The following is a 25,051-nucleotide window of genomic DNA, read 5'->3' as shown; positions in this document are numbered from 1 at the left end:
TCACTTCATCCATCACCTCCATCTGTGCCAGAGGTCCTTGAAAACATCTCGTTCCCCAACTCAGTGTGCTTGAGAGATGTTCTCTGTTAAAGAAGTCCTGCTAGGGAAGGAGCTTCTACAGGAAATCAGGAGAAACCTCACCCGTTTTCTTCAGGCTCCCTCCTTCCCCAGCACTCCCAGCAAGGCGTGTCACAACAGGCGAGGGCAAAGGAACAGAAGAGCAGATCCCTGAAGCTCCAATGAGGACCCGACCGCTCCCAGAGCATGGCAGAGAAGACTGCAGGGCACTGAGGTTTGGCTTATGTCACGGTGCCCTGCCATGTGTTGTTCAAAGACGGCACAAGCCCAGGACAGTCAGCAGGGTGGGGTGGTAGCTGTCAGTTTGTCCTACTGCAAGCCAGAAGGACCCAGGCGGCGGAGGCTGGCTGCTTGTCTGGGGTTGTTGCAGGCGGAAAGGAAATGTGTTGGCTGAACTTGGGCAGAAGAGCCTCAGGGTGAATAATCTAGCTGTGCTAAAATCAGGCATGAGGTTTCCTGATGAAGGAATCGGTCAGGACCGTGGGCAGCATTTGTTCTGGAAGGGAAGATAAGCCTCCGCCACCTTGTGCCACGCCTGCCTTTGCCATCTTCCCTCGAGCAGGTGGGGTGCTATAGCAAACCTCAGCTTCACTCACAGGGACATCCTCTCCTGCTCAAGTGCTCTAGATGCTCTCTGCTTTGCTGTATCCCTGGATTGATTTATGTTGAGAGTTCCAGATGGTGCAAATACATCTAGGTCATGGCAAAACCACGGCAGCTCAAAGATCTGCTGTACTTCCAGGGTTTGCCAGATAAAGACAGGTATGCCCCTTTTTATTTATTTGAACAAACAGATGCTGCAGGCTCCACAGAAAGTTTTGTAGCCATGTGGCTTCTTGGAGGACGTCGACAGCCTAGAGTTTGGATCAAAGATATTTCTAGGAAACACACTGTAATTCTTAGAAACCACTTGGCAGTGCTGGAAAGCAGTCTGCAGTTTCTAGAAAGCAATAGGGTATTGCTAGAAAGTACTGGGAAATTTCCAAGAAGTGCTTTGCAATCCCTGGAAAGCACTTGGATATTTCTAGAAATGGCTCTGTCATTCCTAGAAAGCACCAGGAAAGGCCTAGAAAGTGCTGGAAGAAGAGTGTGTGAAAGCCGGCTGGAATTGCTAGGAAGCACATCAAACTGTTCAGAAAGCACCCTGGAATTCCAGTCCATAATCCTTACAAAGCTCTCTGCAATTTCTGGGAAGCACAAAGAAATTCCCAGGAAGTAAGGGAAAACGCCTAGAGTCCAGTCCAAATTCCTAGGAAGTTGTGGGAAATTCCTAGAAAGCCCAATGAAAATCCACAGAAAGCTCACTGAACTGCCTAGAAAGCACATGAACATTTTTAGAGAGCACCAAGGAATCGATGGGAAGTTTCTATTCTAGCCGTTGGGTTGTGTCCTCATTGCTTACCCGGCACTGTGACAATTAGCATTCAAATTGGCTTTGCAGTTACTGCGTGCACTGGTAAGTGGTCAGGTAGGCATGGGATTGAGCTGGTAACTGGAATTTCTGCGTTTGGCGATTTGTATACTGAATATCGAAGTTTTATGTATATGAACAAACAAAACATTTATATACATGAAACTTCTACACTTAATAACACACATAGTAGACATACTCTGCATGTCTATGGAGCGTGTCTACAGCCAGAGGTTTCTTCTTTCTGTCGCATACACTTCTGCAGAGATCTCACAATAGCAAACTTTAAAAATTTATGTTCAGTTTTACCACGCTAGAGCCTATCAGGCATTTAGTCCGTCTCCAGCGGGAGGAAGGACTGGGTCCCTCGGCCATTTATAGCAAGCTCGCCACCACTGCATGTGCAGCCTTCTGGGCTGCTTCTTGCTCCAGCTGAAGGAAGGTGATGGGGCTGTGAACTCCTCCTGTTTGTCACTTGTCCCTCTACCTTTTTAAAGGAGTAAAAGACCATCTTAGAGAGTGCTCCCAAGGTTTTGGAGCAGACCAGCTGCAGCTGCCCCCCTTCCTTATAAAGGCAGCTGCACTATCCTCTATGTTCCTTCTCTCCTGCTTTGCTTTGGTGGTGATCAGGCGCTGCCCATGGGGAAAGAGAGGGTGACTTTATGCTGATTTTCTCCTTTTCCATCTTCGGGATGATGTGCATCCAGCTGGCTTTCTCCTCTGAGCAGCCAGACTGACACAGTGCCCTGGGCAGGAAGGTGGGAAGGGCTCTGCAGGATCAGGGCTTTGCTTGATTGTATTTTCCCTTCTTTTTCTCCTCCTTTTCTTCTCCCATTCTTGCAGAAGTCCTCTTCCAGTGGGCAGGCAAGGCTGCTGGGCGCACGATACCTTGCACAGACTTTGCCATGCTCCTAGGATGCTTGGGCAGAGACACCTTTTTGAGGAGGTGCTGCCCAGGGGTGAACACCCACCCGCTGGCCAGCACCTGGGGTAAGGTCAGCAAGACACAGATCTTGTGCATCAAACCTGAAAAGCAGGACACCACTGCCCTGTGTGTCCAAGAGAGGACATTCATCGTCACCTGGGCCATCACCCCAGCTCCATAGTTCAGGTTTTTCTTGGGGCAGGTGTCGCTGCCACCTCTGCTGGGGGGCTGAGCATTCCTGCGGCTGGGCTGCCGACTCTGCCAGATGGAGGTCTGGACTGGATCATAACCTGTTGCTTGATTAAAAAACAGGAGGCTGTTCTCTGTGCCCAAGTGGAAGATTTTGCAGGAAATGTCTTCTTGCAGTAGCCTTTCCAAGCATTTGCATTAAATCTAAAAGTAAGCAGGCAAGAGAGGAACATTTTTCAAAGCTGAAACATACTGTTATTTTCTGAGTCAAACTTCAGCTTTTAGTTGCCAAAAAATATTTTGGTTTGGATTTTCAATGAATACTTTGAAGGAGTATTTAGGAAATAAATAAGAAGTCATTCGAGTTTTTAGTTGATGACATGTTATTGTTGGTAAGGTTGGTGCATGGACTGGCTTCTACTGGGAATGGCTTGGGGGCAGAGGGGTTTGCTTGGACCAACATCCTGTGCTCGGGCAGGGCACTTGCCCAGCAGTTCAGACGCTGCTCACATGCCGAATTACACAGCAATGCTTCCCCAGGGCTCTCTGCAAGGAGAACCGAGGCAAAGGAATTGCAAAACATCTCCCCGGCATCAGGCTATCATAAAGCTGCTCTGTCTCCCTTGGATGGGGTTTGTTTAGCTGCTGCTGAGCCTCGAGTTTCACCTCTGCCCAGAAGGATGCGGTCAGCCCGTGCCAGGCTATTTATATGCGGACCTTTCTTCAGTAATTTCCTGTAACCAAAGTCCCTGACCAGGAGAGGCACAATGGAGGCTTTGATTCTATGCCACGGGACGCATGAAGGAGGCGACAGGTTGAACTCAGCTGTCCTTGATAGAAGCCTCTCGGCCTGCTCAGCACAGAGCAGGGAGGGTGGAGGGACTGGTTGGTGGGTCCCCAAAAGGCTCCTTTCAGCTCCATTGCAAAATAGTGAAGGAGGCTCCCAGGCACCTTGCAGCCCAGCATGGAAGGAGCCAGAGCTTTCTTCTCCCAGCAGGACTCTGCAGATGAGGACAGGACCATCCAGCAGTTAACCTGTTGCCCTGCAATATCAGTCCCCCATGTCCCTCAAGTGCCACCTGGAGAGGAGATGCTGCTTTCTTGAACTTCTGCAAAACCTTCTTGCCGCTGCTGCCACCACCCTGGTGCAGGCTGGCCAAAGCCCTGGCTGGAGGAAGGAGGGAGTCCTCCGGCACTTGCTCTGCTCTTCCGTTGCACTTTTCTAGCAGAGATCACCCTTCAGAGATCCTTACGGGGACAGAGCCGACAACCAGGAGAGACTAACTGCCTTTGTGGGGCTGGGGGTGCCTCTGTGGGGAGGATGATGGCAGCTCAGTGCCCCGGGCCCAAAGGGGGCCCCTGCTGGGCTTTCTGGCATGTGCTTATCTAAGACATGGGTCATTAAGACCCCAACCAAGGTGAACTCCAATGCGCAAGCGCTTGGCTTGCAGTAACAGAAAGGCTTTCCAGCCAAAAATGGCAGGGGGCTGGGAGGAGGGAAGAGCTAGAGATGCTTCATAAAAAAAAAAAACCAATATGGAGAAAATAGTCTGGGAAACGACGCACAGAAACAGCAGGACAGAGTTTCATCATCAGGAGAAACATCCCCAGTCCCAGTGACAGCCCCAGGGAGCCTCACTGCCTTCATCGCATGGGCACAGCTTCTACACCACCACCAATGCAGACTGATGGCCACCAGCCCTTGGGATCAAATTGCCAAACCTCCAGGCCCATGATAGGAGCAAGCATCAGGTTTCATCTATGAATGAGCCCATGAACTCTGCTGTCCAATACAGAAGTTTCTGGCAAATTATTTTCAGCTGCTGCTTTTTCATCCCTGAACCCCAGACTTCATGCTTAAGCTAAAAATAAGAGAGATCTCTGTGTAAAATTAAAGTAAACAGAGAATTTGCCCAGCCCTACAGGAGCTATCTCAACTTCTCCTCTGGGAGGACACAGTGGGGAAACAGAAAGTTAATCCATCTTGGTTCTCATTGAGATGGAATGGAGAAAAACAATTAAATGGGAGAGCCAGCCTAAAGCTGAGAACAAAGACATTGCACCAATATTTCAGGTCTTTTTCCTTCACTCTGAAGGGGAAAAAAAATGCTCCACGCTTCATCTCTTGCAGGTTATCTTTGGAGGAACAATGTCCCCATAATTTCTGCTGACAATTAACCTTGCCTGTGCAGCAATTCTTCCCTCGGTCACCAGTGCAGCTATTTATACCCTTGGCCAGGGATGTTGTTGCCACCAAATGACTGCCCTTCCCCTCAGCCAGCCCTGCACCAAAGTGGCGGGCAGCGAGCCCCAGGGTGTCCCCCCCCTGCACCCTGTCCTGCTCGCCAAGACCCACTTCACCTGGACCCTCACGGTACAGACCCTCTGCCATCCATTTTCCGCACATGCTTTGTGGACATAAAGAAAAAACCCAGACATACGTGTTGCTTAAACACATACATGCAGCAGGGTCAAGTCATCTGGCGTTAAGGTCTCCAGGACCTCCAATTAGCTGATCTCCAAACAGAATTTGCCTCGAGTCACCTCTCTGCAATACGTGTGGGTAACGCTGATTCTCATATGTGCTGGAAGAGACACAGATGGCTCACCTGAGTACCTGCATGGGATTTCTTCTGAGGAAAAACCAGAGCTTTAGTTGTACAGCCAATGCCAGGAACTGGAGTACAGACGTCAAAACAAAACTCCAGACCTGGGCTGCTGCCAGCTGGACCATTTGCCCACAGAGAGCAGAATTTCAGAGGCCAAGTCAAGCCAGTCCTGAGCTGGAGCCCAGCAGCAGGGGCTGGAGCAGCTTCTCCTCACAAGGCAGAGTGTGGGCCAGTCCAGTCCCACCAGCGCTGGAGAAACACATTGAACTGGGTGTGCCAAACCCAGTTATCTTCACTGAGAGAGCAAAGAGCCTTGCTCCCATGTGAAGCCACCCTCAGAAAAGATCAGCACCCTTGGGTGAAGGCCTTCAAACTAGCCTCCTCAGAGGCTGCAAGCAAATACAACAAGCCTTGCACGGTCCTGCGATGCCCATGCTCCCCCATCCTGCCCCTGCTGCAGGGTTAAGGTGGGCTGGAGCTGGGCTGAACACCCGACCCACCACCAATGCCAAAAGCAGCAGGCAGTGGGAAAGCCTGTGGCAGGCTGAGGTCTGTCAGGGGTGAGGGTGGGGGACGCTCCAGCTTCCAGGATGCAGGGAGATAAATGACCAACATTGTCATCATTATCAGCAGTGCCCAACCCTTGAGTTGAGCGGTAAGGAGGAAGAGCTTCACCAGGCCCTGGAAGGAAGAGGAAAGATAGGGAGGGCAGCATTGCCATGATGGGGAGGAGTGGGAGGACAAGACCTACTGAGTGCCCGCCAGGGCAGAGGAACAATGGCAGAGGCTGTTGGCTCCCTCCTCAAAGACTCCTTGCCCTGGGAGCTTTACCTTCAACTTCTCCATCCCTGTTTTGGTCCCCATCATGGTGCCAAGCAGGGGGCTTGTACCTGAGTTAAGGAGTGGAAAGGGGAGGCTGAGGACATGTACAGGGCCTCCTGGAGGGACTCTGGGACCTGTCAGGAGCAGCATGCTTTTGAAGTGATTTATTTCACACCAGGGTTAAGGGGGATGAGGCCCATTAGTCACAAGGGACAGAACATGCTTCCTGTCACCTCAGCCTCTCCCTCTGGCAAACCCAGGAGCATTAGGTCCAATTAGCCCCTGGCAAACACCCCAGGGGTGGGTCCCTCCACAGCATCCCCAGACAGGCCCAGGAGAGCAGCACTTCCTAAGAAATCAGCGCTAATGAGTCACCATGGCTAAATGACATTATTTAAAGCAGCAGCGAAGCTTTCCAGGCTCCCACCATGCCTTCTCCAAACGGTAATCAGTTTGGCCTCCCTCCCTCAAGCACAGCACTGAGCTGGTCCTGCAGTTACCAACCCCATCTGTCCCCAGCAAAAGTGGTCAGACACCTTAGCGTGGGGGCAGGATCCAGCCCAGAAGGCTTTCCAGAGGTTTTCTAGCACCTTTCCAGAAGATTTCTGGAGGTTTCCTGGCCATTCACTTTTAGTTTTTCTAGTCTTTCTAGAGGTTTTCTGCTGTATCTCCAGAACATTTCTAGACTCTTCCTAGAAGTTTACTCGAACTCTCCTGGGGCTGTTACAGCCTCTTTGCATGTCTTTTTTTTACAAAGTCACAGGTTGGCCATTTCCAAATTTCCCAAGTGGCACCTTGGCAGTTGAGCAAAGCTCAGCACCTCATCCAAGCACCATATAACACCTCAGGTGGTCACAGAGCAGCGTCCTCAGCAGCCTGATTAGTAAACTGAAGAAACAGGTAGAGGCTAGAAAAAAAGAATTTGCACGTATGAGATCATTCTATAGACAAGACACACCGTTTTGTACCACAAACTCTCAAACACGCCCCACAGGAGGACCTCTTGTCTTCATGCTGTCTGGAGTGTTTTAAGCAGTGCCCCCTGAGCAAAACCAGCCCAAGCTAGATGCACGTCTCACTGAGGCACAGGACCAGCATCCCCCAAAGCTGCGGTGTGGGTGGAAGACGTTTATCCTTTATGGATTTATGGGGCCTGAGCACATGTACCCAAGGGGCTGCCCACCACGTGGGAAGATGGGGAAGGACTTGGGCCTCTGCAGTGGAGCAGGCTCCGATTGCAAAGATCAGCTGGGGAAGTCCCCAAAGGGAAACCCCATCTACCTATACCACACACACAAGTAACGCAGCTGTTCCTTGCGTGCACAGCCTTCTCTCCAGAGAGCTGCCAACAGGCTGAAACCCTTGGAAGTCACTCACCATGCATAGTCCAGCCCAGAGAGGAGCCACTTCTCAATCACCAGCCCTCTGGCGAAAGGTTGATTTGCACTCGCTAGAAAACACTCCTCACGGTCGCTCTGCCCGGAGGAGCAGCATGCCTTCCCTCGAGCACCACCCCGCCGAGCTGCCCCTTCCTGCTCCCCACTCAGCTCACAGCACCCCAGGTTTGCGGTGCGGCCGTCACCTCTCCTCCTTCACGCTGCTAATCCATTTGCTTCACCCTTTAACTAGCAGCCACCTCTGTCAACGCTCCTCCAGCTCCTCTCCACGCTCCCCTTGACTCCTGTCCAGGACATTCTCCCAAGCAGGAAAACATGGAGCAGCCATGGGGGAAAGACAAGGCAGTGGATGCTTTTCTGTGTGTGTTCTCAATCCTAAACCACACAGTTCCCATGTGCGTTTACACAGTGGAGAAAAAAACACAGCGAGCGTCAGAGCCAGGAAAGTGAGGACAGGCCAATTCCCAGATATCCCTCCTGGTGTCCCCAGCCTGGCATACGTAGCTTTTCTCTCCCACAGCCACCAAAAGCTCCTCTAGAAATCTGACTGCCCGAGTGTAACCTTACCACGTGGCCCCAGAGTAGCAGCTCAGCAATCAGTTTGGGGCTATCTGAGGTTTTTACATTTGCTTGTGCCAAGGGAGCTCTGGGAAACATCACTGCCAGAGGCAGGAGTGGTCTTGCAGGCACAAGAAAATCATTTAGCACAAGAACTGAGCCTCCTGGTTTGTGCCCCAGGCAGTACATGGCTCAGTGGGAACTGCTCTGTGCATACAGATTTACACAGCCACACCGAGAACCAAACCTGTAGCAAGCCCCAGGAATATAGCGGCTACCCTGAAGTGTCTGTTATAGTATGAAAGGCTCAGCAAAGCATCCTGTGAATAGAAGCAGACTGTTCGCAGCTTGGCCAAGGCACCAGTACAGGACTTCAGGTCCTTCAGCTATTCCCAGCATTTCTACTCAGACTCTAGAAATGTTGCAGCAATATCCAGCCACCTGGCAGGTTGCTGAATGACCTAAAATGAGGTTTTTTTTTCCTCCTCCCAATGTCCTCCCCTCTAAGTGGTATTTTGTAGTATAACACAAGGCATTACTAACAAATTACCTAAAAACCACCACATACCACAGTGGCTGGCATCAGCAGAACGTGCAGGAGTAAGGGGTACAGGTACCCATTCAAAGGGAAGGGATTACAGCACCAGAAAAACTCACACAATGTACATTTGTCCAGCTTCTGTTTCTTGCACCACAATACCAGGTCTCACTTTGAATGACCATGGGATCGGACCAGTGATTCCCTCTGTTTCCAGTTTCACTGACAGTAACGTCTATAGCTATGTCAGGTTCATTCTTGGCTCTGCTCCATGGGAGAACAGATCTGGATCACGCCGAGAACTGTGAGGTCTGACCGACGCCCTTACTGAGACAGCATTGCAACTTCAGGGACTTCTGATCGAAGCCTAGGACTCAAAATTGGCTTTCAGTCCCACACCTCTGCTCTGTACTGCTTAAGCTTTGCAGAGAACAAAGGCAGACTATTCTATTGCTATAGTAACATTCACCAAAATAAACCATCTGCTGGAAAAGCTCCCAGGCACTACATGCAAGATTTGTCTTCCATTATTATCGATGCACATGAGCGTGTGACACGTTCACATGGAGCAAAACATTCCCAACATACATGAGTAAAAATCTCATTCCATCTGAGTGCTGTTTCCCAAGGCGGAGCCTCACCCAGCGTTCGGGTACAGCTGACCAGGGCCGCAGTCCCTGGCTCGCCCCAGGTGAGGAGCGAGCTGGACAGCAAACAGTCAAGCAGCATTCCTTCCTTCTGATTGCTGCTCATTCCATACCCCTGACTGTAAATCCCCCCTTGGCTAACGATGCACAACAGTGTATCAACTTGCACGTCTGGATTCACCCCATCCGGGCCTGTAATGTATTTCTAGCTGCCGGCTCAGATCAGCTATTATGCTCATATTTCGTGAAAGCAGGGAAAGCACACAGGAAAAAAAAGTAAAGGGATTCTTTGAAATAAAGAGAAACGTGCCCCCATTTCCCCATCACTAACACCCAGAGGCCTTCTGTAGCCCCACATCGTCCCACGAATCCCAGGATGAGCAAGCGGGAAGATCAGTGCAAAGTCAGCATCAGCGAGGTAATTCGGAAGCAGACCTCGTCGGGACAGCTGCTGGCAAGTAGAGAGCTGCCCTCCCTGGAGCTGGTGACTTTGCTCAGCCTAAATGAGTGCTAGAGAAAGCAGAGATGTGCACAGATCCCAACGACTCTACAGAGGAGCAGAGTCAGTCAAGCTTTGCTGGAGGAAGACGCACAACTTGGGTCTAGTTTGTAACGTCTGGGGTGAGTGGAAAAGAAGGTTGTTAGGTTTGTTTTTTTTTTTTTAAAAGCACCAAGTTTTCTGTCAAGAATTTTTAATATATTTATTTGAAAACAAGGTTTTGTGAAAGAGTACACTAAATAGCATATATCTGTTCTTCAGCCATAAAACATGGACTATCAGCTTTAGCTCAGCACAGATTGGGGCTGCATGCACTGAACAGCACATCTCGATAGGAAGGTCTTCATGTCTGTCTTTCTGATATCAAGCATAGTGTCTTCTTTAGAGGACATGATCCTGGAGGAGGGGGAAGACAGAAATCAGAAAAGCAAACATATTTAAGTAAGACTTCTTGTGGTTGGCCCCACACACTCACCCGAGCCTGCCACTGACGCAACATTTACAGTTTTTAGCAAGGAGCTTGTTTTCCTGCCTATCCACCAATTCAAGTGCATAATCCTTGCTCTTGGGAGCACTGGGACATGCCAGCCCATATTTGGAAGTAAAGCAACTGGGTTTCTGCCTCTCAGTGAGAAACTTGCACATCAGTTCAGGCACTTTAACTAAGGAACCTGAGAACCGCACTGCTCGTGGCCTGGAACAGATCTACAAGTATCATTAACGTCAGGCTCGAGAGCACCAGAGAGCCCGTGACTGGAGTGTCTTTAAATTCTGCTAAGAACTGCTGGGAAGACAAGACAACCCCAGAAAGCAGAGTAGTAGCTCTCTTTCAACCAATTCTGCCACACTGAGGTCAAGTAGATGACAGCTTTGTTACATAAACCACTTGCCCCTCTGGGACCATCTTTCATGAGCTGATTATTCCTAGCTCAGCTGTTGCCTGTGACCCCACACACTGCTCTAACTCTGCCCAGCCAGGCTCTACTCAGGAGCAGCCAAGCCTGTGAGATTAGAGACCAGACCCAGTACGACCGGGTCAGGCCTGATCCGGAAGAGTGGACTTCTCTTTTATTGCTGCCAAACTCCTCAAATGGGGACAGAGCCCGTTCTCAACCATGAAGCCATCAAAGAGCTAAAACAAGAGTGCTGGGTGCTGGTAACTGCTTCAGTTGATCCAAAGAGGCTTCTCCTTCATTGGGATTAATAAAGGTGACTGCATACTACATCGTACCTCAGGTCTTAATCATCAATGTACTCAAAGGGCTCTGGTGGTTCAGGTTCCTGCTCCTCTTCCTCGATCTTTGGACCGTGAGCTGCCACAGGTTCAACCAGCTCCTCCATATCCTCACTGGTGTCCTTCAGAATGATGATGCCTCCGATGGAAAGCTGCAAGACAAGTGCAGTGAGCATGACAGCTGCTTGCCTCTGCCTCATGGTGGAGTGTTTGTGGCCATGGTGTTTATCCTAGGCCGTATGAGACACCTCGGCAGGAATGAGTTTGAGAAAGCAAAGTGTCTGACACTCACCCAGATCCTTGCCTGATAAGGGGAATGAACAGACAGAGCCTATCCAGGCTACCTTTGGTGTTTCCACTATTCAAGTTTCAGTTTGTTAGAAAATGGCATCTGGATTCACAGCTCCACCCCAGTCTGGGGCTTTCCACATGAAAACTAATTGAACCATAATTGCTTTATAAGGCTCATCTTTTCAGGGCAACAAAGCTTAGTGAAGCCTCTCTGTGTAGCCGCCTCCCAGGAGGCTATCTGAAACAGAGACTAATCTGATCACCAGCTTCTACCAACTGAGGAATCCTATTAGCAGAACCTCGTAAAACCAAAGGGGAATTAATTACAAAGATCACAACCCAACATCCTGACAGGCTGAAGCAAGTCTGTGCATCTCCAGGACTGAAACACAAGGTGTGAAGAGGCAGTGCTGTGTCATGCCTGGCTGGGATCAGGGCTTTGACCACAGCAGGATTCCAGGCCATAAACAGCATTTCAAAGAGGCCTTTTACTCTGGCATTCCCTGAAGTAGAGCAAAGGTCCAAACCAGCTCTGTTTTGAGAGCCTGCTTGGTTACACACCCTAATCCCAGCAAAAACCTGTACCGTTCTGTTCTCTTCAAAACCTGTTTATGGGGGTTTAAGGCAGGAAACTGCACTCCCCTCACCAAGGACTCAGCTTCTTTTGAAACTGAAGCAAACAGCTACCTACGTCCACACTGCAGCTACATGAGTGGACACTTACTGGACCACACAGCAGACCTTCTCAATCCAAACAGCAGTTGGGTCACCTCTCCTTTTTAAAGGGTAGAAACTAGAAAATCCTTCCACAGCTTTGCTAAAGGAGATGTTTCAAAATGGGACAATGCAGAGAATTCCAATGTGCTGATGGAATTCCAGGAAATCCATTTATTAAAAACACGACTATTTTCCTGGAAAAAATGTTACTATTTCTGAACACCATTTTCTCATGCATAATCCTGCAAAAGGGGGAAGTTAAGGGTGTTATTCCTCAAACAAAAATAAAGGCCAGAAGAATTTGACTCAGGAGATTTATAGGTCAGGAGCAAGCTTATTAGCTTTGCAATATATTTCAGCATCTCACAGAAAAGTTAGTTACCCCTTGGGCTTAATGCTAAAAGATCTTTTTCATTCTCCATCTGACAATCACATGCTATCTCTCCTCTGTGTTAACAGGACAGGAAGGCACTTTTCTAAGGTCAGATGTAACCAAACAGGAAATCTGTTTAATGAAAACCCCCCTCTATTTAGGTATAAATAAGCTCCAGCACAAGTCCTAATGTATTTCACTGCTTTGACAATGAGCCTGTACAACTTCTCAGCCCGTTTTAAAGATCATGTCTCAGTCTTTACGTCCCCAGCAATGTCATTAATACACAGAGTATGTCTGATTAGTTTCCATGTTATGTAGTAGAAAGAAAAATAAAGCAGCATTAGCATGGTGAAAAGTTTTGCAGCAGCTCTGGCTTTCCTCCAACTAGAACTGCACGTGACCCTTTGGAGAGAGGTCGTTAAAAAGAAAACGAGACAACAGCGAAGTTGCAAATCTCTATAACATGTTACAGTGATGCCCCAGCTGTGAGTGGCATTCTCATGGACACACAGAAGTGCTGGGTCCTTACACGCAAGCCCAGCACTGGGAACGCTCCATCAGGCACACGGACTAGGAAGGTGACACTTACTGGTTTGAACGGCTGGTACCGGCAGCTCTCTGTCATGGTAAGAACTTTGAGCTGAGCAGGCATGACTCTGGCTGGGTTGTCCAGAAGCTGGAAGTTGGGTTCAGGCTCTTTTTTCTTTTCTTTTTCATCCTTCTTTTCAGTCTCATCCTACAGAGGAGAACATCAACATGATTTTAACAGCAATCTCTAACCGTTTCACAGTTCAGGAGCGTAAGGTACAACTGTGCAGCAATTCCAGAGCGTGGTGAGAAACCATTCTTCTGCTGAGGAACAAGCGTGGCACAGGCAAAGCCAGCATGGATCTAAGTGCTCTCATCAAGGCTATGCCTCACACTCGACTGCAGGTGAAAATGAGTTCAATGAGAGGTGGTAGTGGAACAGTTTACCTCTGGCTTCCCTTTCTAATACCTTTTCTGTAAACTCACCACTTTTTGTTCACAACTGAAGATTATTTAATATCATTACTGAGCACATAATACTGCCAAAAAAGCATTCTTATATTTTCACAGCTACAAAGTTGTCACTGACATTTCACGCTACTGGTAGTGACAGCAGCTCAACCAAAATGACTCGACCTCAGTCACTCCCCGGAGAATTGCAGTTAAGCCCTCCTTTACCAATGACTCAGCAGCTGGAGGCAAAAGCTCAGAAGAAAAAACCCACAGCATCTTTTACATGCTTAAGAACATGGATCATGCTTTCCCTCTTGCTCGGAAACATCTCAGTCACAAACAACAAAGACTGCAGAGAAGATGGAAACAACCAATAGGAAATGATCAGGAACACCACCAAATGCATGGCATGTCCTGTAACAGCAGACAGGACTTTCTCTGGCACAGTGACTGCTTGTCGTTGTGCGGTCTCTTGGAAGCTATGGATTACTAGTCATACAACAGGCATAAAAGGAAAACAGGGAAGCAATTATACCTCTAAAACATCAGGACAATGGCAAAACACTCAACTCAAACACAGCAGGTGGCAGCAAGCTCCCTTTTTACTATCCTCATTTTTCTGCTCCATTCAGCCAAGAAAACTTTTCAGACATCTGGAGTGTACACACACACGCACAAGACACAAATCCCTTCTAATACATTGCTTCCTCTCAACACCTGTACTTAACTGTAGGTTGTAGCAATTTTAGAAGAAACACACATATGTTCACCACATTTTGCTTAGTATATAGTGCTGTAAGAACAATTCAAAGAAAAGGCAATGTTTGGTGACAAGGAAACTTTGATAAAGGAGCAAAAAGACAAAACCCAGAGTTTCTATCTTGCACACATGAGATGACTCATTTTCTGGGCCAACAGGATAAAGGTCCGTGCCTACAACATAGCCACACTTAAGTAGGTCTAGGAAGGTTAATTTACACATACACCTTTGACCTTACACCACACTCTTCGCATACCATTTGTGTGTTTCTTTATAAAAAAAACAGGCCAAAAATTCCCTGATTCTCACATAGATGTTAAAGTGGAATCAGAAGAGTTTCTACTGAGCTTGTCAGCATAATGCATTTTCAGCTTATAGTTGTTCTTGGCATATTTGCATCTGTTAGCAGAGCACAAAAGGAAGGGTCCTTTGTCAAGATACAGCAAGAATTTCAGCTGCCATATGTTTTCCAAATTACAACAACCACCAGGAATTCATTATCCAGCCATTTCTCTATCCCTCAGCTTGCTCCAGGATGACACATTGTTCACAGATGAGGATGACGAGCTTCAGCATCAGGTGGAGCTGAAAGAAATCATCAGAGGACCAAAGCAATCACCGTAACTACTGAGCAGCATATGGATCCTGTGCTCAAAGCTCAGCTGGTTCTGAGCTGCGTGTGGATAAACGTTTGGCATTTTGATAGATGAGCAAAGCACATAAGAGATTGCAGCCAAAACGGTGAAGGTTTCAGAACAGGCGCTTAAGCATGTGCACAACCAGAAAGTTTAAACTGTTCAGTGCTCTCAACTGAATTAGACACCACCAAGCAACTGCTACAACATTGAGTCCTTTTTAAAAAGTCAGAGGTACCAAGGACATGAAATTACTAGGGCTTTTTCCACATTAATAAAAATACATGGATAAGAGATAAAATTCTCTTGGTCTAGAAACAGCAGGCAATGAAATAATGCACAAAAGGTTCACGCAGTTAAAGGCACATAAATTTGTCAAAACAAGCTTCTGCCTTTAAGGGAGTCAGTTGCTTAACCATACTGAGGAAGATTTAGCCCTCAGAAATAATGGATTCACAAATAATACCACCTCTTATTTTTAACAGAGCACACACACACATGGAGTGAAGATGCTAACCAGAGTACGCAGAACACCGAAACGTGTGTAATGCTTTGCTCAGAACTAACACAGGTGGCGGGGGGACAGCGTTAAGTGGGCACCAGCTTTCATGGCACAGCTTCCACATTTATAAGGAGGGAAAGAAAACATCTAAGTTTCAATGTTTGCACCCACCACTTCCATCTTCTCCTCTTCCTTCTTCTCTTTCTCCTTCTCCTTTTCCTTCTTCTTGGCTTTTGCGGTGATGGACAGCACAGCAGTAGAAACCTGGGTATGTCAACAGAGGAGGCATTCAGCGTGACTGCAACACTGTACGCTGCGCTTCAGCTCCCCAGGCAGGGGAACAAAGGGAAATCAATGTTAGGTCAGTTCTCAGTGCAGGTGTCAATAAGATCAATTCCACTTCCTACCCACCGCTCTCTTTAAGAGACAAATACACCACCATCAAAGCAAATAAATGGCACAGATGGGACAAAAAAAATGCCACAAATGCAGACTGGGCTTAGCCACATAATATGCACAAGGACAGCAAACTTCCTAATTTAGAGATTAATCATTACTGTCTAGGTCTCTATAGGAGAGGTTTCTTTATTTATTTTTAACAGAGCAACAAATGGAATTCATTACAGGAAAACCTGTTGCCAGAGTCTCCAAGGTAAAGAAACGTGTATATAGATACTCTTTAGAATGCCCTAAAGCTGTTCCACCGTCCTAAACAGCTGTGTTTCTCACTGATCTAAAGAACTGGACACTTAAAATGCCCTATGGAGGAACCCTCAGGAGGCTTTGGCACTCCTGAGACAGAAAGTACCCAGAAGCAACACCTGAATAAAGAATTCAGCATGCCTCCCGTCCAGTGAGCACATCTCTCTATCCACAGTAACTGTCTCTGTAAGGCAGTAACTTCTGAGAGGGACAGGGAGCAACCGCATTTGTCAGGCTGCTGGGGTGAGGCTTTCGAGCCTAAATGTGGCTCTTGGCACATTTTAATTTTGGCCAGGGAAGTTTACAAGAGAAAGGATTTGCCCAATTCCCATCCTATTCCAAAGGCGAGAAAGCAGCTAGGGGCAGTGAGCTTTGCCTTTCATCAGAGTTCATTTCTGGGTTCCTCAGTGGCTCGGAAACCTGTCCTGCCCAGCATTCAATTCTGGTAATATGTTTTACAGTTTTCACACAGTGTCATTCATTAGCATGACATGCCCGAGGTCTCCACTGCTGCAATTGCTCCCTAAGGGCTGCTCTGCCTGCTGCTGTGGTCTGCTCAACAGCTTTTACCATCCTGCGCCAGGAGACAAATTGCTTCCACTATTGTCCCTTTTGTCATCCCACAGGTCTCATCTCTTCCTTTTCAATACCTAGATATTCTCAGTTCCACACTTACCTTTGTGCAATCCACTGGCCTGACAGCTATTATTCTAGCACATGGACCCAGTGTCCTGAGCCCACGTACACTTCTGTCCCTCCATATGAGACTATTTGAGAAGCGTCTCACCTAATATTCTCAGTGTTTGTACTGCAGCAGCACTTTGGAGCCCAAGTCACAGACAAGGACCCTGCTGTGGTAGGTGCTGCACAAAGGTGATACCCACATATGAGTCAGTAGGACACGGAAAGCAGTTTTATTAATCAATGCTTCTGCTTGACCACTGGAGACAAGGGAGGTTCCAGCAGCTCAGGAGCACAGCACTCGTATGCCATGATCAGCAACAGTCCCAGGCACAGCAGGAAAAAACAGCTAGGATTCTCTTTCAGAGACAATAGCGCCTGCCAATTTTTGTTTCGCTCTTTAGATTCCCTGTTAGTGCCACCAAAGTCAATGTTTATACTGGGAGGGAGAAGGAGTTAGTCTTTACAACACAAAGCTAGCCCAAATACCTTTTCTTTCTCCTTTTCCTTTGGTACCTCAAGAGGTGGGGGGTAGGCAAACGTGGACGGCTTACAGTTGGACTTGTACTGGACTTTTGGCATCTAAGACAAACGGTTAAAAAAAAAAAATTGTTAGAGACAAGAAAGGCAGGGGAAAAAAACCCACATCAGAATAATTACTTTAGCTTCATTTTCCTTCCAGCAGAGACAAACACAGATCCTCTAAAGAATACAAGCTTCCCCTTCTCCCCTTCCGGAAGCTGAGAAACTGTTATCAGTGGCAACAGTTCAACTAGAACAATGTTATTTAATTATTCTATAATTCGACTCTGGCAAGCTCTCTTAGCCTTCTCCATACACTCCACACTATTCACACCATGCTTTGTTTTCATTGTTTCGAAGCTTTTGTGGTTTTGATGTCGTTGCTGTGCCTGCTTGTATTAACACAAAATTGGTTTAAGATCTAAGTGAAGACCTGCTCTGCCAACGCACGCTAAGGCAAACCAAGCACTGCCGGACATTCACCTCTTGCAAAAGGACAGTACATTTTGGGGTGGCTGACCAACGTCATATATTCTCTTCACTCTTGGCTACTTAAACAAGGGCAGAAAGCATCTTTTGGCAGCCAATCCCAATTCTCAAACTGAATTAATTTCTGCAGTATCTCAACTCTCTTCCTTTTACAACACATCATGGAGCAACAATGGAATGGGGACTGCTCTGAGGAAGCAAGGTGGGTGTGGTGCAGCCCATAACATACATCCAGCCTGTCGCTGGCTTCAGCACGCAAGCCAAGTTATACAACATAACCTGACCGACAGCCGTCCGGGCTCCCTGGAAACTCTAAGGGATGGGGAGAGGCAGTCAAAATGGCAGTACAGCCAAGCAGCCAAAAAGGCACTGAGCCTATTGCCACCAGGGAGGCGCAGAGACAAACAGCGATGCAAGCCCTTCAGGACAGTGGGGGGGGGGGGGGAAGGGCATTTTCAAGCAAACCTCTCTCTTCAGCAGAACGAGAGTTTTGAGCCGTGTGTAGATTAGATGCTCAGCTCTAGCTGACAGGTGAAGAAAAGCAACCTAGAGCCCTAAGGTTTTGGTCCAGAGGCTGCAATTCAGCAAGCTGGCTCAGCTCCACAGAGGGACTCTGAGAGCAGCCCAGCCCTACACGTGCTCCGTGCATCACAGAATAAGCCCGCAGCAATGACAGGAGGGGGCTGCACACCCCTGCGCTGCCACATTCAGGAGCTTTTTTGTGGAAGTTACTAGCTCAGTTCTTCAGCACAGCAGACCCAGCATGACACACAGCTTGCAGGGGCCATACCACAGCTAATCAGCTGGAAGAACAGATGCATAAGAAAAGCGCGGTGCCCATGACTGCTTCGTTTAATGTTTATTCCCCAAGGAATCCAAACAAATCCTGTTTTCCCGCTGTGAGCTTTCCTGGGGGAGAATATCAATTTATTTGGGAGGGCAGGGGGGCAACAGACTTTTTTTTTTTAAAATAACCTCGACCTTCTGCAGTGAAAATGGGGCGGTCTCTGCCCACATACACTGACTGGAGTTCCTTTCTTTGTAAGCTACTTTGAAGTACAGGGGTCAAGGTCTGCTCTCTACATTTTTCTTGTCCCTATTCCCACCACCAGCTCTGCAATTTAAGCCTGTTTTTCAGACTTCTGCCAGTTAGCACCTTTTCTGGCACAAACAAGCTGGAGACGTGCAAAGAAAACCAAGAAATCCATGCACACTCCTCCCAGACCACACAATTCTTCCAAGCAGCTATCAGCACCTCTTCTCCTCTCTGCTCATTACGTACCTTAAGATCCTTGTTAAGGCCAATGACACAGGTTGGGGTGAAAGCCAGCGACAAGAAGTGTGACAGGGGAAACCAGAACCAAAACTGGGTGAAGACCAGAACCCCCACCACGGAAGGCATGTGAGTATGTCCTGTCCTCGACTGCAGTGAAATAGTTACGTTATGGCCCCCTGTAAGGAATCACAAATGAAGTAAGTTAACGAATGCATTTCTGGGTACCCTGCAAAGACACCTGAGCAATGCCTCCCTAAAACAGCTGCTGTGAAAGGGGGCCACACAGCCCAAGCCAGGCCACAACCTTGTCAGCTTTCTCCTCTGGAACACGCTTCCCTCCCCTTTACTGTGATCTCAGCTTACGCAGTAAAACAGACAGGCAGAGTAACAACCAAACTGTTCTATCTGCTAGATACTACCCAAGCACAATCAACGAATACAGCCCTTCCACGCTCATTTTGCCAGGATACAGGTTAAACAAAAGTACAACGCAGAAGGCAGGGAGAGGAAAAAGGCAAACCTTTGCCATAAGTAGTTTTAAAACACAGCATATAGATGCTCCACAAGACAAGACTCACAAGGCAAACTGTTCATATAAAGCAGCGCATCCAGAAACTCGTCTTTCTGGGGCTGCCTCCCTGAACTGTCAGTTATTCAGAAGAAATATGCCTAGGTTTTCATCCTGCACCATCTCAGCAGAAAAAAATGTAAACAGCAGCAACTTCAGAAGTTCCTTCTAGAGATTATCAATCTAAGCAGCAAAGAGACAAGCTGCTGCAGTCTTTGCAGCAAAACTATATCTCTGCCAGACAACCAAGTCCTAGCTTTGTACTTGCAGAGTCCAAAACAACTCCAGATGCTGATATAGTGCAGAAGCATCCAGCTAGAAAGCAAACTGAAAGACTGGGCTTGCAGAGTGAGAAAGTGTTAATCTGATCTTCAGTCTTCTGATGAACACAGTGAATTGAGTTGAGGAGGGCACCGGGCAAGTCCATTACCACCAACAAGACCAGGTACAGGTTAACCTTGTTAAATTACAAACACCCACTCATTGCAAACCCGGGGTGCTTTGTAGCTGGAAATCCCAAACTGGAGCAGCATTCCCCTGTCTTGTACAAACAGCCACCTCAACAGGGCCAGGCAGCAATGGAGCTGACTGAGTTTTAAAGACAAACAAAATTAATTTTTGCTGCCAATACTAATGAAAGCCCTGAATGAAGCAGCAATCTCATCTTATGTATTAGTCCCAGGAGAAGCAGTGGAAGATGGAGGATTTTGACATCCTCCTGTAGGACAATATCTCCTTGCTTCTCCTTTTGTGGTAGCAATACATCTCCTGCTGTTTTGAGTACAGAACTCTTCCTCTTTGAAGAAAGGCAATGATATGGTCTTGTCTTCTACTACTGCTAGGTCTGCTCTGCTTCTCGTTATTTTCTCTGATACCAATCTCTCACCCTTATACTTGAATTTAACACAGCATTAAGGAGGGACTGCCTGAGTTCTTGTGTTATCCTTAATCATGTCAAACACTGCATACTCAAATTTCTGGCCTTCTTCCCCATCTTTACTTTGAACTTTTCTTCAGCGCATCATTGTGTAAGAACCCCAGTGAATGTTGCACAAGCAGCTTAACTAGACTTTATCAAAGTTTTGGACTTTAATTTTCAGAATTTATTTTAACCTTTAGAATGATATTATCCCATCTCTGGAATTTCCCAGATGAGTAACGGATTTCATATTCAAAAGATGCAGTCATCCTACTTCTTTCTGCTCTTTTACACCCACACACAGCCCACCCTCACTCCCAGGGTTTTGCAGGGAGCAGGAAAGGTGGGGAGATGTGATATTGCACAACTCTGATTTATCTTCATGATTAAGTAGCAGCCCTGACAGCCTGGAAGGGAACACTTTCCAGATCTTTGGCTGGATGGATGAAAGCTGTGACATGACGCCTGAGAAAAAAAAATTTTCAAAAAACTCATAAGAAAATTTTTCAGGGCACCTTGGGTAGTACTACAAGGTCCATCTCTCAGAATTCATGCTGCCATTGTGGCAAGGTTTGCTGGAATTAAAATGGCTGTTCTAAAGGCTGTAAGGATTTGCTGGCTCAAGTTTAATGTCAGTTAACAAGAGGGGGAGTGCAGCAAGCGGATGTCGATGATTTATATACTTTGATGAACTCACTCTTTACATAGTCATGGTGGCATTTGGCAATACTTTGACAGTGTAGCCCAGGATAACACACAAGCACACTAGTCACTAGATAAAGATGTTTTATAGACCTTGGAGATTAGTTTCCAACCCTGGCCTAGGCAGCATCCCATTTTGAAACGGTATCACACTGTTTCTTTCTCTATCAGCAAAGACTTACAATCCACCTCCTTTATGTAGAGAACAAAGATGACCTGGACTGTTAGCAGCAGCACAGAAAAATCAAAATCTCACAGGATGAACCACCAAAACTCTAGCAGAGCTGATTTCAGCATGTGCCAGCAAGCTGATTCACATGGGCAATGAAACACAAGGTAGCTCTAACCTAATGGTCAAAAGCATTAACACAGGATAACGGCTTTTGTCCTAACTACCAGAGTTTGAACCAACTTTACATGAAGAGCTCATAAACAGGGACAGGCAGGAGAAAGGTGGGAAACAGTAGCACTGAATTCCACACGTGGGAGAGCAGACCTTATCCATCAAAGTTTATTTTCTGTACTAAAGTCTTTAACATCCAAAAGATAATACATCATGTGAGATGCGTATTTGGAGAGAGAGCAATGAGGAGATGGGCAACTCTTTCCTCTGTAATTTGGATGACACTTTCATCATTACAAACGTCTCCAAACCATGGAGAATCCAGCACATTCACTGCCAGGCTGTCAACAGCTTCTTTGGCTTCAGTCTGCACTGCCGAAATGCTACACTGTCCCCAATCCACTGCACTGCTGACCCCACCTAAACCTTTCCAAAATATCAAGAAAAGGATTTTCCAGATAAAACTACACAGATATTTGCGTAGTGACTGCCGCTCCTCCTTTATTCTCCCCGATTGAGAAGTGTGGCAGTAAAGAACCAGAGAAGATACTTAAGAGTCCAGAGGGCAAAACAGTTTTCAGGTAAAATACTGGCATCTAATTAGATCAGTATATCCCTTCTGTAGCTCACATTTACAAATGCGTACTCCAGAAAATAAAGCATATTGATTTTGCAAAGAATAGAAAGGGAGTCATCAGCCTGGAACAAGAAAGCATGTTTGTACGTAAAGGGGAGCATTATAAAAGTTCAAAGGGTTTGTTTTGTTTTGTTTTTTTTGGGGGGGGGTGGTGGTGTGGAATCCCTAAACTTGATTTAGAATGTCTACGTTTTTCTTACGTTATTACAGAAGTAAAAATGTAGCTGCTGGGTCCTAAAAATTAGACAGCGACCAAATTTTTCATTTCCACTTCAGTGCTCCCAAGGTACCCTGCTCCTTCCATGAAACCACCAGTCTAATGACTGCCTCATTGTCAGAGCACAAAACCCACCTCCAGTGCATCATTTCCCAGTCATGCACTGGAAAGCTTGCACTTTTAATCAAAGCCTGTTATTGGAAGAGAATGATAACATCCCCCTGCCCCGCAAACAAAACCAACACCCAACCAAAAAAACCCAACCTCATTTGCCCCAGTTGTGGCAGATGACACAAAGAACCTTTTCTTCCTGGTAGTGATAATTAAATTCTATAGCTCATTGTTTCAGATAAGCACTTGTAGTTGTATCGGAGAGATAAAAAGAATTTATTAATCTAAAAGGCTCTCATGAAAGTGGCAATAGGTTAAGAAAGGGTAGTTCACAGCCTTCCCCTAGCTGGTCAGCAAGAAATTAAGAGGTTAAAGTTGGCACAAATTCACATGTAGCTTATTAAAATTGGATGCTTCTGGTTTCCAAGTCATTATAAAATACATGAGTGACACAGGGAGCAAATAAGGTTTTAGCTGCATTTTTATGATTTAATCTTAAAGGTCGGAATTCAAAGCAGGTCTGTACTGCTGAGAGAAAAATCTCCGAGCCAGCTGGGCTCTGGCTTCCCAGCCACACAGTATAAGAATGGGAAGGACCAAAACTATCCTGACAGTCTTGTGCCGAGAATATTACTCAGTCTGAGCTCCAGGAGGGGTACCTGGGAGGCAAGAAAGAAAAAGAAGGCGGTTCCTGTTGCTTTCTTCTCTGAAGAGCCCTAGTCACAGAGCACAGAGCAGCCTGACTGCCATGTGGCCACCAGAAAAGAGCTTTTTAAGCATGCTTCCACGCAGACAGGTGCAGGCAGCCCTAAGTTTTTCTCCCCCCACCACATGGTTTGGAGATGCAGCAATTTCATACAGACGCTGCGTACCCACAGAGCATGGTGCTGTGCTTACGCCATGCCACAATGACAAATGTATGGGACTCCTTTGCCTGCGTCACTTCAGGACTAACCATGACCTTGGAGTACAGGGAAAACCAGCTTGTTTCTACACCTACCACAGGCAATAAGGAGGTGCATGGCAAGAAAACGCCACAGTACAAGAGACCAGAGGGGAGAAGCCGTGTTTGGAAACTTGGAAAGGGGGTGCTATTGACACACATGGCACTGTACAAGTCTTAACTCCAGCAGCAGGAAAAATTCAAAAGAAAACATTGTCTGGCCTCTTCGCTTACAGAAACCTTCCTTAATAGGCCCTGAAATTCAGCCCTTGAGAAATGCTGACGCCTTTAGAGAACCCTACCTCTGGCTCAACATTTAGTCATTAACACTCATGAAATGATGTTTCCTCCACTACCAAACGGTGGTAGTCTGTGAAGCTAACTTGGTCTCCTGAAGTAGCACTGACGCAGTCAATTGTGCTTCCCTCTTTGTTCAACACCTCTCTTAATCATCAGGCAAGAGGCAAAACCTAGTTAGTAAAAACATATTTAATACATGTATCTTTTTTTATACTGGTTATGTCAAGTTTTAACAGAAAAAGCAAAATACGAGGATGGGTACCACAAGGTTTCTAAATTTCTGGAGCAGGTGCTTACTTAGAAAAATAAAGCAGCAACCTATCACACTATAAATCAACCGTCAGGGTGATAAAACAGACTTAGAGCATGAATTCTGCCCCAATGAGCGGCCTGAGTCTCTCCTAACAGAAGCACACTGATAACAACTGAAACTAGGAAACAGGGTGTATTTCTTTAATTAGCTAAAATGACTTGAAATTTGAGATTTCTTGCTACTGTTACACCACTGGCATAAAGCCAACACCTAATCTCCCAAATGAAATCTGCTATAGCAGCTACTGTAGCCAAAGAAGTTTAAGAAATTTTGATTGCTTTTAATGTTTTGGGAATTACCTGCATCCAAAATGCCTTGTGCCAGGATTGCTCCAAACTTTGCCATAACATCATCATGCTTATCATTGATCACTTTGGAATACAGCTGTCTGAACTGGCTGACCTGGATTAAAAAAAAGAAAAAAAAGAAACCAGAAAAAAAAAAAAAGAAAAAAAAAAGAGAGAGATTATAAAACTGACTGCATGAGCCAAATATTCTGTCTTTAATGGCAGCATCCTGGATTTCTGCATCCTAGGATGACATTTGTCTTTTGAATGGCTTTAGTCATTGGTGTTACAAGTCATCCCACTAATAATTAATTACAAAGGTTTTCCCCACTTGAAGATACCCATATAGCAATTCTAAAATAGTCAAGATGGACATGCATTTCCAAACCACATTTTGCAGGCCTTACAGGAACAGCCTGAGAATCCCTGGAGTGTCGCTGGAATAAAAGACCAACTGATGAGTTTGTAGCAAGAACTACTATAAGTTCTTAGGTGCGTGACAATGTACTTTATTAAATTTCCTCCAATTCCTACTGCTGAAAACCTCAAACCTATTCTGTTTTTCCGGTACACTATTTCTGCTGTATTGATAATGCCCCTATGGTGCGTCATCAGCAAATTTTGCTACTGCAATCCTACCTTTTAAGTGAAAATCGTTAATGAAAATATTTAATAATGTAACAGTTTACGCCATGGTATGTTCACCACAATACCTTAAGCACACGTTAGTAAGGGAAATTTCTAAACCTTTGCTTATATTACCGTCATTGCTTCAAACAGCCTCATCATTCACTGGTTCACTAAGCACTGAAGAGACAGAACAGTATCACATCCAGTAATATCTAAAGCTTTATAACAAACTAATAAGTTAT

At 46.5% G+C, this 25,051-nt stretch overlaps 1 protein-coding gene across 1 annotated transcript in view; it reads right to left on the bottom strand.

Annotated features, from left to right (window-relative positions):
- Positions 1 to 9,855: 9,855 nt before the first annotated feature.
- The window catches only part of PSMD1 (proteasome 26S subunit, non-ATPase 1), a 74,181-nt gene continuing 58,985 nt past the window's right edge, over positions 9,856 to 25,051 (bottom strand). The window contains exons 19-25 of the mRNA XM_086468692.1: positions 24,192 to 24,294; positions 18,846 to 19,015; positions 17,042 to 17,134; positions 15,341 to 15,433; positions 12,881 to 13,027; positions 10,905 to 11,059; positions 9,856 to 10,069 (exon numbers count right to left, since the gene is read on the bottom strand). Of these exons, the coding sequence (XP_086324818.1) occupies positions 10,913 to 11,059; positions 12,881 to 13,027; positions 15,341 to 15,433; positions 17,042 to 17,134; positions 18,846 to 19,015; positions 24,192 to 24,294 (753 nt within the window). The 3' untranslated portion in view covers positions 9,856 to 10,069; positions 10,905 to 10,912. The remainder of the gene's footprint in view (positions 10,070 to 10,904; positions 11,060 to 12,880; positions 13,028 to 15,340; positions 15,434 to 17,041; positions 17,135 to 18,845; positions 19,016 to 24,191; positions 24,295 to 25,051) is intronic.

This window comes from Leptosomus discolor, chromosome 7 (genome assembly GCF_034619465.1).
Source record: "Leptosomus discolor isolate bLepDis1 chromosome 7, bLepDis1.hap2, whole genome shotgun sequence".
NCBI classification, from domain to species: domain Eukaryota; kingdom Metazoa; phylum Chordata; class Aves; order Leptosomiformes; family Leptosomidae; genus Leptosomus; species Leptosomus discolor.
This window is presented reverse-complemented; position numbering and strand designations above follow the sequence as displayed.